The 16,141-nt window shown below is 50.5% G+C and overlaps 1 protein-coding gene and 1 gene segment (V, D, J or C); one reads left to right on the top strand and one right to left on the bottom strand.

Moving 5' to 3' along the window:
• pnpla4 (patatin-like phospholipase domain containing 4) overlaps nt 1-16,141 on the bottom strand; it is a 115,523-nt gene that overhangs the window by 5,081 nt on the left and 94,301 nt on the right. The window lies entirely within an intron of this gene.
• LOC119977381 overlaps nt 1-16,141 on the top strand; it is a 46,097-nt gene that overhangs the window by 14,769 nt on the left and 15,187 nt on the right. The window contains 2 exon segments of the V gene segment in view: nt 8,358-8,720; nt 12,634-12,746. Coding sequence covers nt 8,358-8,720; nt 12,634-12,746 — 476 coding nt within the window.

The raw sequence follows: 16,141 nt of genomic DNA, 5'->3' as shown, positions 1-16,141 counted from the left end.
TTGGTTCTCGGAGCCTGCAGCACCGAGATTGACCCATTATCAAATGGGTCTCTGTTGTTTTTGTCCTCAGCACCCGCCGAGGCAGCACTTACCTTCATTTCCTGCCACAGGAAGAGATTCAGGTGCCATTTATAAAATGCCGCCCCAATATTCCCAAACTCTGGGACCCCCACCACAGCTTCCAGCCCCCCCCCCTCCCCCCCTCCCCCAATGCACCAACCTGCATGTTAGGGGGTCCGCCAACTCCCCCCTCCTCCCCGCATCTCATAAGGACAGGGCACCTCCAGGCCCAATTCCTTGCACTGCCAACCTGGCACCTGGGCACCTTGGTACTGCCAGCCTCGTACCCTGGCAGTGCCAGTGTGGGAGTACCCTGCCTAGGGCCTGACCACCCGGGAGCCTCCGATGGCCTGGCAGACTCCCAGTTGCCTTTACACCTGGCTCACGTTTGTGTGGACTATGTTTGCGTGGACCAGTGCTAAACGGTGCCAGGGCAAGGTCTCCCAGATGCGGGCGTTCGATCCCAGGCCTTGGAAGTATCCAGGTCAGACATATTCAAGTGAGCCTAACTGTTCCCTTAAATATATAAATTTGGATCCCGCTCAGAGAGAATGACATCCAGATCGCAATGTATTGCAAGATCTTGTTAGACCACGAGCATCACAAATCTCGTCTCTCGCAAGATTTAACAGCCTCATTGTGTCCCAAGACGGGCCGACAAGGCCTGTTGATCAGACAAAGGGCCTCGTCCCCTTTGTAATTCTACAATCTGTGATGGCGTACTTTTCAATTGTGGCATCAAAACTAATGGTAAGATTATTATCGCTTGTTTTATATCACCATGGATTCTGACCAGGAGGGAACAAATTGTCTCACTAAACGACTATGTCGGTTGAGGTGCTTTCCAAAATGCAAGCTATTCATTTTGATGAATGCCCGAGATAGATACTGAGAGATTATTTGCAATAGGTGTGATATCGATCTGACTTAAACATCCGACGGTGAGAAAAAATGTTGTTGTTAGTGCAGATGGATAAAATCAAGGATAATCCTTTTTTTTTGTTGCACAGTTAAAATCCCCTCCCTCCCCCAAAATCAATTGGTGTGTGTCTATCTCCGGTTTTGCAGCCAGCAACCGTCCCATAGACTTAACGTTGCCTCAATTCGGGGCGTACACGTTCACTAACACCCCGGCCTTCCCCTCCGGTGTATCCATAACCAGCACATACCTAACCCCCTGATCGGCCAGAACCGTCCATGCCTGAAAATGGACCTTCTTGTTGACTAGAGTCACCAACCCCTGAGGCTTACTATCAGATCCTGAGTGGAAAGCCTGGCTCACCCAGGCCTTCCGCAGCCTGGTCTGGCCCCTCACCCACAGGTGAGTTTCTTGTAGGAACACCACGTCAGCCCTCAAACCCTTTAAGTGGGCACCAACTCATCATAGGCACCCCCCCCCCTCGGCCCCACACGTTCCAGGTGACTAACCTTATTGGGGGTCTGTCACCCCACCCCTCCCCACCTCCTCGAGTCAACCATCTTCACCTTGGTGCACTCCCCTACATAGGTTCCTGGGTCCCAGGCCCACCTAAGATGGTTTCCAGCTTCATCTCTAGGGTGAGACAAAGAGAACCCCCTGGTCACTGTTGGTTCTTCCTCCCTCCCTCTCCTCTCCACAAGGCTCCGCCTCTCCCAACCCTACCACCCCCCACTAACCAAAAAACAACTAGACCCATCATTCCCCACCCAACGTGACCCAACTCCATTCCCGTTCACTCGCCACCTCTGTTGTGTTTGGTCCCTTTGTACATTATTAGAACATAGAACATAGAACAGTACAGCACAGAACAGGCCCTTCGGCCCTCAATGTTGTGCCGAGCCATGATCACCCTACTCAAACCCACGTATCACCCTATACCCGTAACCCATAACCCCCCCTTAACCTTACTTTTTTATTAGGACACTACGGGCAATTTAGCATGGCCAATCCACCTAACCCGCACATCTTTGGACTGTGGGAGGAAACCGGAGCACCCGGAGGAAACCCACGCACACAGGGGGAGGACGTGCAGACTCCACACAGACAGTGACCCAGCCGGGAATCGAACCTGGGACCCTGGAGCTGTGAAGCATTTATGCTAACCACCATGCTACCCTGCTGCCCCTATTATTGAAGTAACTCACCAAATAGAACATAGAACATAGAACATAGAACACTACAGCGCAGTACGGGCCCTTCGGCCCTCGATGTTGCGCCGACCTGTGAAACCATCTGAAGCCTATCTGACCTACACTATTCCATTTTCATCCATATGTCTATCCAGTGACCACTTAAATGCCCTTAAAGTTGGCGAGTCTACTACTGTTGCAGGCAGGGCGTTCCACAACCCTACTACTCTCTGAGTAAAGAAACTGCCTCTGATATCTGTCCTATATCTATCACCCCTCAATTTAAAGCTATGTCCCCTCGTGTTGGTCATCACCATCCGAGGAAAAAGACTCTCACTGTCCACCCTATCTAACCCTCTGACTATCTTATATGTCTCTATTAAGTCACCTCTCAGCCTTCTCCTCTCTAACGAAAACAACCTCAATTCCCTGGGCCTTTCCTCGTAAGACCTTCCCTCCATACCAGGCAACATCATAGTAAATCTTCTCTGAACCCTTTCCAAAGCTTCCACATCCTTCCTATAATGTGGTGACCAGAACTGCACGCAGTACTCCAGGTGTGGCCGCACCAGAGTTATGTACAGCTGCAGCATGACCTTGTGGTTCAGAAACTCAATCCCCCTGCTTATAAAGGCTAGCACACCATATGCCTTCTTAACAGCCCTATTAATCTGGGTGGCAACTTTCAGGGATTTATGTACCTGGATGCCGAGATCTCTCTGTTCATCTACACTACCAAGAATCTTGCCATTAGCCCAGTACTCTGCATTCCTGTTACTCCTTCCAAAGTGAACCACCTCACACTTTTCCGCATTAAACTCCATCTGCCACCTCTCAGCCCAGCTCTGCAGCTTATCTATGTCCCTCTGTATCCTATAACATCCTTCAGCACTATCCACAACTCCACCGACCTTCGTGTCATCTGCAAATTTACTAACCCATCCTTCTACACCCTCTTCCAGGTCATTTATAAAAATGACAAACAGCAGTGGCCCCAATACAGATCCTTGCGGTACACCACTAGTAACTGAACTCCAGGATGAACATTTGCCATCAACCACCACCGTCTGTCTTCTTTCAGCTAGCCAATTACTGATCCAAACCACTAAATCACCTTCAATTCCATACTTCCTTATTTTCTGCAATAGCCTACCGTGGGGAACCTTATCAAACGCCTTACTGAAATCCATATACACCACATCAACAGCTTTACCCTGATCCACCTGTTTGGTCACCTTCTCAAAAAACTCAATAAGGTTTGTGAGGCATGACCTACCCTTCACAAAACCTTGTTGACTATCGCTAATCAACTTGTTCTTTTCAAGATGATTAGAAACCCTATCTCTTATAACCTTTTCCAACATTTTACCCACAACCGAAGTAAGGCTCACAGGTCTATAATTACCAGGGTTGTCTCTAATCCCCTTCTTGAACAAGGGGACAACATTTGCTATCCTCCAGTCTTCCGGCACTATTCCTGTCGATAAAGACGACATAAAGATCAAGGACAAAGGCTCTGCAATCTCCTCCCTGGCTTCCCAGAGAATCCTAGGATAAATCCCATCTGGCCCAGGGGACTTATCTATTTTGACCATTTTCCAAAATTGCTAACACCTCCTCCTTTTGAACCTCAATTCCATCTAGCCTGGTCGACTGAACCTGAGTGTTCTCCTCGACAACATTGTCTTTCTCCAGTGTAAACACTGACGTAAAATATCCATTTAACGCTTCCCCTATCTCCTCTGATTCCACACACAACTTTCCACTACTATCCTTGATTGGCCCTAATCTTACTCTAGTCATTCGTTTGTTCCTGATATACCTATAGAAAGCCTTAGGGTTTTCCTTGATCCTATCCGCCAACGACTTTTTGTGTCCTCTCCTCGCTCTTCTTAACTCTCCCTTTAGGTCCTTCCTGGCTAACTTGTAACTCTCAAGTGCCCTAACTGAGCCTTCATGTCTCATCCTAACATAAGCCTTCTTCTTCCTCTTGACAAGTGCTTCAACTTCCTTAGTAAACCACGGTTCCCTTGCTCGACAACTTCCTCCCTGCCTGACAGGTGCAAACACCCCACAAAGACATTGATGTGTCCAAATCAGGATCTGTTTATTGTGTCTCGTGGGGTGAGATGGCAATCTGATACAGAGCACGTTATCATGGAGTCTTGCTACTCCTCTGGAACTTATGCCGAGCACTGATTACCCTTATTACCCTCTTAATCTTGTTCTCAAGATGGTCAGATGCGTCTCCCTTTATATCAGGGCCTCAGGTCATATGACCTTGCTCTGGAGACCGCATGGTGTGTTTGTACCACCACCTGCTGGTTGGAGGTCGCACAGCATCCTACTGTGATATAGTCCATAGGCACATCACCACAACCTCTGGCCCTTCCTACTAGTGAGGTGACCCCCACCCAGGGGCCCTTCCAATACCGCCCTAAAAGAAATGACAACCACCTAATCCCCCCTCCCCCACCAAAATGGCCAACCCCAAACTAACAAGCTTCCCTCCCCTCCAAGAAACGTGTCCGTCCTCGTCTTCTAACAGCTCCAGCCTTCAAGGAAACAAGAATATAACAAAAAGAGGCATAAGTACACTGTGCAAACACCCCACAAAGTCCCCAACAGTCCTCTTCAGACTTGTCCCAGCTTCCCCTCTCTGAAGAAGGTCTCTCTGTGTTGAAGAAGTAATTCTTTCAATCCATTGTGGCCCCCAGGCACGCCCCAAACGGACCCTTTACTATAAAACACAGCCTTTGCCTTGTTGAAGGCCACACGCCTCTTCACCAGATTAGTCCCAATGTCCTGGTATATTCGCACCGTGTGCCCATCCCAGTCAATCTTGCGGCGCGTTTTCTCCCACTCCAAGACCCTTCCTCTGCTAGTTGTGAAAGTGGATAATTACCGCAGGCCGCAGCTCGTTTGGCCGTGGCTTCTGTCGATGCCCCCGGTGTGCTCCATCCAAATCCGGAGGGGCGAACATCTCATCCCCTCCCACCAGCCGAGAAAACATCTCCGGGAAGTACTGGGTGGGCTTCGAGCCCTCCACTCCCTCCAGCAGCCCCACCATCCTGAGGTTCAACTGCCTCGATCTGTTTTCAAGATCTTTCAGCCTCAGACCCTTATTGCCATCCGCCACGAGTAACAACCCCGCCTCCAGCGAGGCAAAACGCTCCTGGGGCTGCGACAAGGCCTCCTCCACACTGTCCAATGTCTCACCTTGTACATTCAGGGATATCCGAGGTCTTTTCTAGCTGTTTACGATCGGGCCTAGTGCCTCCTCGACAGTGACTTGAAACAAATCCTTTACTTCCTTGCCCTGCTACTCAAACTGCCTTGTCCATCAGCTTGCCGAATTTCTCCAGCTCCTACAGCCATCACTACAGCCAGGGTGTCTAATGAAATGGGGGCGGCAGCCATCTTCCCTCCTTCATGCGCTTTTGACGGGCTACCATCGTGGGCTTTCTTTACATTGGGCTTCTTCGTCGATGCCTTCGACATGCCTCCGTCATCCACTAAATGAGTTTTGACATCAAATCCCTTGAAAAAAACGGGTTAAAGGGATCAAAGGCAAAGACCCTGCCAGGAGCCACCTTCCATACGTCTTGCTTTCACATAACGTCACCGGAAGTTCCCCTTTAAGGATGAACCTTTAATTAATCTTTCGCTTTAGAGGTATAGCCCACTTTAGTTCTAATTATTAGCTGCTTGTGCGTTTGAGCACACAACCAAGGCTGACTTCCCCAGCACTGAATTGAGGGCGTGCGGCACTGTTGGAGGTGCCATCTTTTGATGAGACATTAAACCTCAAAGGATGGATGCAAAAGATCACATTGCACTCCCTTGAAGGGGATCAGGGGGAGTTGCCCGAGTGTCCACTTAGCCCCGTTGCTAAATACATGAACAAATGTGGCCTTATCTTCCAATGGAACGGCAATTGAGTCAGAATGTTCTTCCCTGATCCAGCTGATCCTATCCTAACCGGCCTTCTGACTCAGGCCGAGTGACAGCTGAGCAGTGCAGCCTGACCCCGGGGCCTAGCATCAAGGGCGGTGGAGTCGCAGGTAAATAAGCCACTCCGCCTCTTTGATGTCGCTAGCTGCCATTAAGAAGGTTAGTTTGTAAGGTGAGTGGGTGGGATTTGCAGGGGGCCGGGTCGGGTTGGGTCTTGTTGGGGGCAGGGGTCATGTTGGGTTGATTCAGGCCCTGAGAGAGGGGCTCCGGTTGGGTCAGTTCTTGGCGAGGGGGTGGGAGGGAGGGGGGGGGGGGGGGGCTGGGTGGTCCAGTCAAGTCGGGTCAGGCCTTGGATATGGGGAGTGGGTAGGATTGGGATTTGTGGAGAAGTGTCGGGCCAGGCTTTGGGGAGGCAGTTGGAGGTTTGGGAGGTCTGGTAGTGGGAGGGTGACGGGGGTCCCAATGGGGGGAGTAATCAGGGATGGTGGGGGGGACACATGTGGGAGTTTGGGGGGGGGGGTGTGAGGAGATTCCTGCGAGGTAGGGGTCAGTGCTACCTGTGGTGAATGTGATTCACACCGGATTATAATCTGTATATACATGTGTCTATATTGTAAGTGCAATTGCACTACCTGACCATCAGGGGGAGTAGCTCTGGGAATGCTCAAGAATTGTACTGGGCTTCTCCCTTGGTTCCGCCCAGGACTCCTCCCCCTGGAGCTGCTGTATAAAGATCAGTGCCACATGGTCAGCCGTCCAGTTCACCAAAAGTTCAATGGCTAACCGGCTGGCTCTGTTGTGAGTATATTAAAACCGCTATTCTAATCCTACAAGCACGTGTCCGTAGAATTGTTGGTTCCAACACTACCCAGTTAGCTATCCAGAATCTAGAAAAGGTTTTAACTTTTACTGAGTAACTATTGATGAAAGCCAGTCAGAACAATCCAAAGTTTGCGATTTAGGTCCCAATATTTGGATGGTCCCTAGTGCAGAGCAATTATCCAGGGAAGATCTTCACTTTCCAGACTGCCTTCCCTATCTAGAATCATAGAATCATAGAATTTACAGCGCAGAAGGAGGCCATTCGGCCCATTGAGTCTGCACCGGCTCTTGGAAAGAGCACCCTATCCAAGCCCACACCTCCACCCTAACCCCGTAACCCCATCCAACACTAAGGGCAATTTTAGACACTAAGGGCGATTTGGCATGGCCAATCTAGTAATGTCTGGGGTGTGGGGGTGCAGTTTCCAGCGCATCTTTGGGGTATGCCCACCCCTCTCTCTCCCACCCTCCCACCGCCACCCAGATATGACACCTGGAGGTTACGGCCATGAATTAGGAACGGGAGTCGGCCACTCGGCCCCTCGAGCCTGCTCCACCATTCAATAAGGTCACGGCTGATTTGATTGTGAGCTCACCCCACATTCCTGCCCTACCCCTCCCCCCCCCCCCCCCCCCCCGCTCCTCCCAATAACCTTTCACCCCCTTGTTAATCAAGAATCTATCGAGCTCTGCTTTCAAAATATTCAAAGACTGCTTCCATCGTCGTTTGAGGAGGAGAGTTCCCGAGACTCGAACAAATGGTCACAGTCTCAGGATACAGGGTAGGACTGAGGTGAAGCGAAACCTCTTCATTCAGCGGGTAGTGAGCCTGTGGAATTCTCGACCACAGAAGGCTGTGGAGGCCAGGTCATTGAATGTATTTAAGAAAGAAAGAGATAGATTTCTGGACCCTGAAGGTGTCGAGGGGTATGGGGACGGAGTGGGAGTGAGGCATTGAAATAGAGGGTCAGCCATGATCATACTAAATGGCAGATCAGGCTCGAAGGCCGAAAGGCCCTCTCATGCCCTATTTTCTGTTTTCAAGTCTCACGATTCTCTGAGTGAAAAGAATTGTCCTCATCCTTGTCCGAAATGGGCGCTTACTTATTTTTAAACTGTTTGACTCCTCGTTCTGGAGCTAAATCAGATTCTCACATTGTCACATTGCTGTTCGAGGGAGGGTTGTCTGTGCAAAGTGTCACAGCAATGAAGACATTTCAGAAAGTACTTCATTGTAAATCAAATTGAGAGGTGCCTAAAGGTGCGACATAAAGGCTAGATCTACTTTTGCTCTTTAAGACTATGTTTGTAAATGAAGGCAGGCATTGATCATCTGTCCATCAGTTGCTGTTGAACGCAGTAAATTGAAAAAAACTGAAAGTTCCTTTTCGCTCCCTTCACCTTTCACTCAGGTCATGAAAGCCAAATTAGGGTGTCACAGCATCCGAGGGAAATCACCGCGTCAGTTGGAATGACGGCCACGATCGCTTGCGAGGCGCACGACCACAAGAGAGCCCCCGGCCACACGGACATGTACTGGTACAAAGGAGAGGAGCTGGATCTTCCAATCCTGACCTTCTCGAAAGACTCTGAGTCCCTAGCCACTCAAGATGGCCGCCTATATGTTTCTGGCAATATCTCCAAATTCTATAACCTCCTGGTCATAAACAACCTGACAATGAGCGACGCTGCAGTCTACATATGCGAAGTATCAATCTCCCTCCCTCCTCCTCACGTTAATGATTACGGAGAAGGAACTAAATTAACTGTGCACGGTGAGTAAAACAGACACAGTTGTCTCTTAATGGCTTCCTTTTGTGGGCTTGCTCAATGCACATTTTATGTTGGATAAATTTTCGGTGCTATTTAGTTGGGTGATGGACAAGTGAGAATTTGGCAGAAGCGGATGTTACCAACAGAGATCTTGATGAACTGGTCTGACAGATGGGATGGTCTTTGGATTGATGAGACCAAGGCTAAAGAACTGAGGAAAGAAAATGTGGGAAACACGTGATGGCGCCAGCTCCACCCTTTAACCGTCCCACCGTGTAACATATAAAAAGATCTCTTGTGCGTAACAAAAAATTAACTTGCAAAGGAAGGATTCAGGAAATCGAGCCTCTCTCTTGTAGAGGGGACCGCAGGGTAATCCAACTGAATAGATGTTGCAACTCCGATTCTCCAGTATGTTAAGTCGCCACAGTCCCAGATGATCATAGGCCGCTTTCCCCTTTGAGGGGGGAGAGCTGACTGGTGACGGTTTAACCTGAGGGTCACCACACCTCAGGCGAGGGGCAAGGTTGAGAAGGCGGAGCCTTCATGAATAACCTCAGCCAGAACGGGAATTGAACCCGCGCTGCTGGCCTCGCTCTGCATCACGAACCAGCTGTCCAGCCGACTGAGGTCAGCTGTTGAAGTGGACAGGTTAAAAAGGTCAAGAGCAAAAAGCTGCAGATGCAGATTGGGGCAGCAGGGTAGCATGGTGGTTAGCATAAATGCTTCACAGCTCCAGGGTCCCAGGTTCGATTCCCGGCTGGGTCACTGTCTGTGTGGAGTCTGCACGTCCTCCCCCTGTGTGCGTGGGTTTCCTCCGGGTGCTCCGGTTTCCTCCCACAGTCCAAAGATGTGCGGGTTAGGTGGATTGGCCATGCTAAATTGCCCGTAGTGTCCTAATAAAAGTAAGGTTAAGGGGGGGTTATTGGGTTACGGGTATAGGGTGGATACGTGGGTTTGAGTAGGGTGATCATGGCTCGGCACAACATTGAGGGCCGAAGGGCCTGTTCTGTGCTGTACTGTTCTATGTTCTATGCTAGAAATCATCAACAAAGATCGATAATGCTAGAAATACTCAGCAGGTCTGTGATAGAGAAGGGGAATTAACGTCTCATCAGTTATCAGAATCACACAGTGCAGAAGAGGCCCTTCGGCCCTTCACAGACACATGAAAAATGCCTACCTATCCCATTTACCAGCACTTGGCCCATAGCCTTGAATGTTGTGCCTAGTGCTCATCCAGGTAATTTTTAAAGGATGTCAGGCAACCCGCCTCTACCACCCTCCCAGACAGTGCATTCCAGACCTCTGAGTTAGAAAAGGTCCTTCACTTCCCCCCTAAATCTCCTGCCCCTCATCGTGAACCTGCGTCCCCTCGTGACTGACCCTTCAACAAAGGGGAACAGCTGCTCCCCTATCCACCCTGTCCATGTCTCTCCTAATCCTGTCCACCTCGATCAAGTCACCCCTCAGTCTTCTCTGCTCCAGAGAAAACAACCCAAGCCTATCCAACCTCTCTTCATAACTTAAATGTTCCATCCCAGGCAACATCCTGGTGAATCTCCAGAGCAATCACATCTTTCCTATAATGTGGCGATCAGAATTGCACACAGTACTCCATCCAGTTCACCTCACCAAAGTTCTGTACAGTCTCAACTTGATCTCCCTGCTTTTGTAAACTATGTTTCGATTATTAAAGGCAAGTGTCTCATGTGCCGTTTTCACCGCCCTATTAACATGTCCTCCCGCCTTCAGAGATCTATGGACAAACACGCCAAGGTCCCTTTGTTCCTCAGAACTTTCTAGTGTCAGGTCGTTCATTGAATACTTCCTTGCCAAATTTCTTTGTCCGATGTGTATCACCTCACACTTTTCAGGGATAAATTCCATCTGCCTCTTATCCGCCCATTTGACCATCCCGTCTATATCTTCCTGTTACCCAAGACACTCAATCTCACTGTTAACCACCCGGCCTATCTTTGTAACATCCGCAAACTTTCTGATCCTATCCCCCACTTAGTCATCTATGTTGTTTATATAAATGATGAATAATAGGGGGCCCAACACAGATCCCTGCTGGACACTGGCTTCCAGTCACTAAAGCAGCCGACTGCCACCACCTTCTCTCTCCTACAACAAGGCCAATTTTGAATCCACCTTATCAAGTTACCCTGTATCCCATGTGCTTTCTTCTTTATAAGTGGGACCTTGTCAAAGGTTTTGCTGAAATCCTTATAAACTACATTGGCTTCACAACCCTAATCTACACACCTGGGGCGGGATTCTCCCCTACCCGGCGTGACGGGGGGTCCCAGCGTTCGGGGAGTGGCGCCAACCATTCCGGGGTCGGGCCTCCCCAAAGGTGGGGAATTCTCCCCACCTTTGGGGGCCAGCCCAGCGCCAGAGCGGTTGGCACCAGAAGACCGGCACAAAAAACCGGCGCCCCCGGCAGCGGGGCTGGCCGAAAGGCTTTCGCCGGTCGGCACATGCGCCGGCGGTGACATCAGCAGCCAGCTGGCCGCTGACGTCACCACCAGCACATGCGCGATGTGGGTTTCTCTTCCGCTTCCGCCATGGCGGAGGCCGTGGCGGCCGCGGAGGAGAAAGAGTGCACCCAGGGCACTGGCCCGGAGTCTGAGCGGGGGGCCCCGATCGCGGGCCAGGCCACCGTGGCCCCCCCAGGATCCCGGGGGCCCGCTCGCGCCGCCGCCACCAGAGGTGGTTCAAACCTCGGCGGTGGGAGAGGCCTCCCAGCGGCGGGACTTCGGCCCATCCGGGCCGGAGAATCACCGCAGGGACATCGCCGATCGGAGTGGCGTGATTCCCACCCCCGCCAATTCCCGGGTGGCGGAGAATCTCTGCCAAGGCGGGGGCGGGATTTTCGGCGGCCCCAGGCGATTCTCCGACCCTGCTGGGGGTCGGAGAATTTCGCCCCTGATCACTTCCTCAAAAAAAGTCAATCAAATTTGTTCAGCAAGACCTGCCTCTGACAAAGCCATGATGACTATCCCTGATCAAACCTTGCCTCTCCAAGTGGAGATAATATAATAATAACAATCTTTATTGTCACAAGTAGGCTTACATTAACACTGCAATGAAGTTACTGTGAAAAGCACCGAGTCACCACATTCCGGCGCCTGTTCGGGTACACAGAGGGAGAATTCAGAATGTCCAGGTCACTTAACAGCACGTCTTTCGGGACTTGTGGGAGGAAACCGGGGCACCTGTACGAAACCCACGCTGACACGGGGAGAACGTGCAGACTCCGCACAGACAGTAACCCAAGCCGGGAATCGAACCTGGGACCCTGGAGCTATGAAGCAACAGTGCTAACCACTGTGCTGCCCGTATAGATTGTCTCCTTCAGAATTTTTTCCAATCATATCCCTGCCACTGACGTGAATCTCACTGGTCTGTAATTCCCTGGCTTATTTCTACAACCCTTCTTAAATAGCGGAGCCACATGAGCTGTTCTCCAGTCCTCCTGTTACCTTATTACCCACTCCTCAGTGGAGACAATTGAGGGGAATAGTCAGGAGGAGGATAGATGTTTTTTTAAATTAATTCTTGGGATGTAAGTGTCACTGGTAAGGCCATATTACCCATTCCTAATTACCCAAAGTAGGCAGTGGTGAGTTGCCTCCTTGAAACGCTGCAGTACATGCGATGTAGGCACATCAGCAGTGCTGTTAGGGAGGGAGTTCCAGAACTTTAATTCAGCGACAGTGAAGGAACGGTATACGTTTCGAAGACAGGATATTGTTTGACTTGGAGGGTAACTTGTTCCCATTGCAACTATTGTCCCATTCTTCTGGGATAGAAGCCTGGGTTTGGAAGGATTGTCGATTGGAAAGGCAGGCGTGTTGGGCCTGATGGCATTTTCCGCTGCTAAAATCTCTCACAATTTATTTTCAGAGTCAAATACATGCGAGACATCGAAGGCCTCCAAACAGACATGGGAAAGCATTGTTTCTCTAGCCATTTTAATCTATAGTCTAGTTGTCACTATAACGATGGCCGTACTTGGTGTAAGTAATTTAAAATAAATTATTATTGCAATAATTCGCAGCATTGTCAAGCATTCGCATGTTGCTCTTGCATTTATTATCTGATTTAAGAACTGTTATAAAATGCCGGGATCCTGCTGTCTGGGGACATTTGGTTACCCCATGTTGTATTTTAGGAAATATGGGGGGCGATTCTCCAAAATGGAGACTAAGTGTTCGCGCCGTCGTGAACGCCGTCGCGTTTCACGATGGCGCGAAACGGGCACGGGGACGACTAATTCTGTCCCCCACAGGGGGCCAGTACGGCGCTGGAGTGGTTCACACCGCTCCAGCCTCCCTTCCCGGCGCCAAATGGGCGCCGTGACAACCCACGCAAGTGCAGTTGGGCCGCGCCAACCCGCGCATGCACGGGGGACTTCCTCAACGCTCCGGCTCCGACGCAACATGGCGCGGGGGTTCTGGGGCCGGAAGAAGAAGAATGTAGACCCGGGGGGGACGAGGCCGGCCCGCCGATCGGTGAGCCCCAATCGCGGGCCAGACCCCATCGGAGGCCCTCCCTGGTGAAGGAGCACTTTTCCCCGCCCCACAGGCTGCCCCCTGACCCTTCGCACAGAGTTCCCGCCGGCAGCAACTAGGGGTGAACGGTGCTGGCGGGACTCTGCCATTACCACGTGGCCGCTCAGCCCATCCGGGCCGGAGAATCGGCGGCCCGGCCTCGTGCAGCGGCCCGCGACCGCCGCTGCGCCAAACGCGCCGGCGCAAATGCCGCTGATTCTCCGCACCTCGGAGAATCGGGCGCCGATGACGGGGCGGCGTGGCGCGGTTGTGGCGATTAACCAGCCCGGCGCGGGGCTGGGAGAATCGCACCCATGAGCTCCCTCAATGTTTTGGGGTGGGGAAACCATTAATCTTTCACATAAATATAACTGGTCAGTGGGGTACTGCCCAGAGAGAGGAGCACTCGTGAATTATTGGTGTTGTGTAAATATTGTCGTAAATAAAGTTACTTTCGGTTTTACACTACAAACTCGTTCTGGATTCCTCGTGGCCCTCACACAAATAGCATAAGAAACCGGAGCAGGAGTAGGCCATGAGGCTCATCGAGCCTACTCCACTGCTCCCTACGGTCATGGCTGATTTTAGGCTTCAACTCCACTTTCCCACCCTCTCCCCATATCCCTTAATTCCCTGGGAGGCTGGAAATCTGTCTCTCCCAATCTTAAATGCTGGAGGCTTCTGGGGTGGGGAATTCAAAGGTTTGCACGCCTCTGAGTGGAGTAATTTCTCCTCCTCATCTCAGTCCTAAATGGTTGGCCACTTATCATAAGAACATAAGAATTAGGAGCAGGAGTAGGCCATCTGGCCCCTCGAGCCTGCTCCGCCATTCAATGAGATCATGGCTGATCTTTTGTGGACTCAGCTCCACTTTCCCACCCAAACACCATAACCCTTTATTCCTTTATTCTTCAAAAAACTATCTATCTTTACCTTGAAAACATTTAATGAAGGAGCCTCAACTGCTTCACTGGGCAAGGAATTCCATAGATTCACAACCCTTTGGGTGAAGAAGTTCCTCCTAAACTCAGTTCTAAATCTACTTCCCTTTATTTTGAGGCTATGCCCCCTAGTTCTGCTTTCACCCACCAGTGGAAACAACCTGCCCGCATCTATTCTATCTATTCCCTTCATAATTTTATATGTTTCTGCAAGATCCCCCCACATCCTTCTAAATGCCAATGAGTACAGTCCCAGTCTACTCAACCTCTCCTCGTAATCCAACCTCTTCAACTCTGGGATTAACCTAGTGAATCTCCTCTGCATACCCTCCAGTGCAGTATTTCTCAGGTAAGGAGACCAAAACTGAACACAATACTCCAGGTGTGACCTCACTAACACCTTATTCAATTGAAGCATAACCCCCCCTAGTCTTAAACTCCATCCCTCTAGCAATGAACATAGAACATATAGTGCAGAAGGAGGCCATTCGGCCCATCAAGACAGCACTGACCCACTTAAGCCCTTCCACCCTATTCCCGTAACCCAATAACCCCTCAGAACCTTTTTTGGTCACTAAGGGCAATATATCATGGCCAATCCACCTAACCTGCAGGTCCTTGGACTGTGGGAGGAAACCCACGCAGACACGGAGAGAACGTGCAGATCCTGCACAAACAGTGACCCAGCAGGGAATCGAACCTGGGACTCTGGCACTGTGAAGCCACAGTGCTAATCACTTATACTACTGTGCTGCCCAGGACACAACTCCATTCGCCTTCTTAATCACCTGTTGCACCTGTAAACCAAATTTTTGCAACTCATGCGCTCGGCCAGCCAGATCCCTCTGCACAGCAGCATGAATATTTTAATATTATCCTGAGACTGTTTCCCAGGTTTCCAATTCCCTGACCAATCTCTCGGTATCCACCCTCTCAATCCCATGGGAATCGCGAATGTTTCAGTGAAATCACCTCTCCTTCTCTAAACTCCAGAGAATGTGGGCCCAATTTACTCAGCCTTTCATTAGAACACGCCAGGAACCAATCGAGTGAAGCTTTGCTGTACAGCCTCCAATGTAAGTATGGCCTTCCTGAAATGTGGAGACTAAAATTGTACATAGTATTCCAGTTTGCAGCTTGCATTTATATAGCGCTGTCAAAATAACAAAACATTCCAATGTACCTCATAACTTCATAAAACAAAATCAGACAGCAAGCTCTGTAAGAAGATACTGGTCAAGGAGGTAGATTTTAAGGAGTGTCCTAAAGGAGCAGAGAGGGGCAGATCCCTCTGGCCTTGACCAGAGGTAGAGAGGCAGAGAAGTTTAGGGAGGGAGTTCCAGAGCTTTGGGCCTAAGCAGCTGAAAGCACAACCACAGGCCGGGGAGCCATTAAAATCGAGGAGGCACAGAATTAGAAGTGCGTAGATATCTGGGGAGTGGTGGGGCCGGGAAGGTTACAGAGATAATGAGCGGTCAAGGCCAGAGGAATTTCAAAACAAGGATGGGAATGTTAAACCTGAGGCATTGGCAGACCCGGGGGCCAATGTAGATCAGTTATCACAGGAGTGATGGGGGAGCGGAATTTGGTGTGACTCAGAAGACAGACAGAAGAGCTTCGGATGAACATCCATAGAGTGGGTGACAGGAGGCGAGGGTGGACAGCATTGAAATAAGTTGAGAGGAACCAAGGACGTGATTGAGGGTTTCGGCAACAGATGAGGAGCTGAGGCAGGAGAGAATGTTTGAAGATTGGCCAGCTCACACGAAATAGAGAGTAGGCATGAATCAGTCTTGTCTGGTTGGCAGGATGTGATGGGTGGTGGGCCACAGGAATCAGTCCTTGTCCGGTTGGCAGGATGTGATGGGTGGTGGGCCACAGGAATCAGTCCTTGTCCGGTTGGCAGGATGTGACGGGTGG

This window comes from Scyliorhinus canicula, chromosome 14 (genome assembly GCF_902713615.1).
Source record: "Scyliorhinus canicula chromosome 14, sScyCan1.1, whole genome shotgun sequence".
In the NCBI taxonomy this organism is placed as follows: domain Eukaryota; kingdom Metazoa; phylum Chordata; class Chondrichthyes; order Carcharhiniformes; family Scyliorhinidae; genus Scyliorhinus; species Scyliorhinus canicula.
The sequence above is the reverse complement of the archived record's forward strand: the minus strand, read 5'-3'. Positions and strand labels throughout refer to the sequence as shown.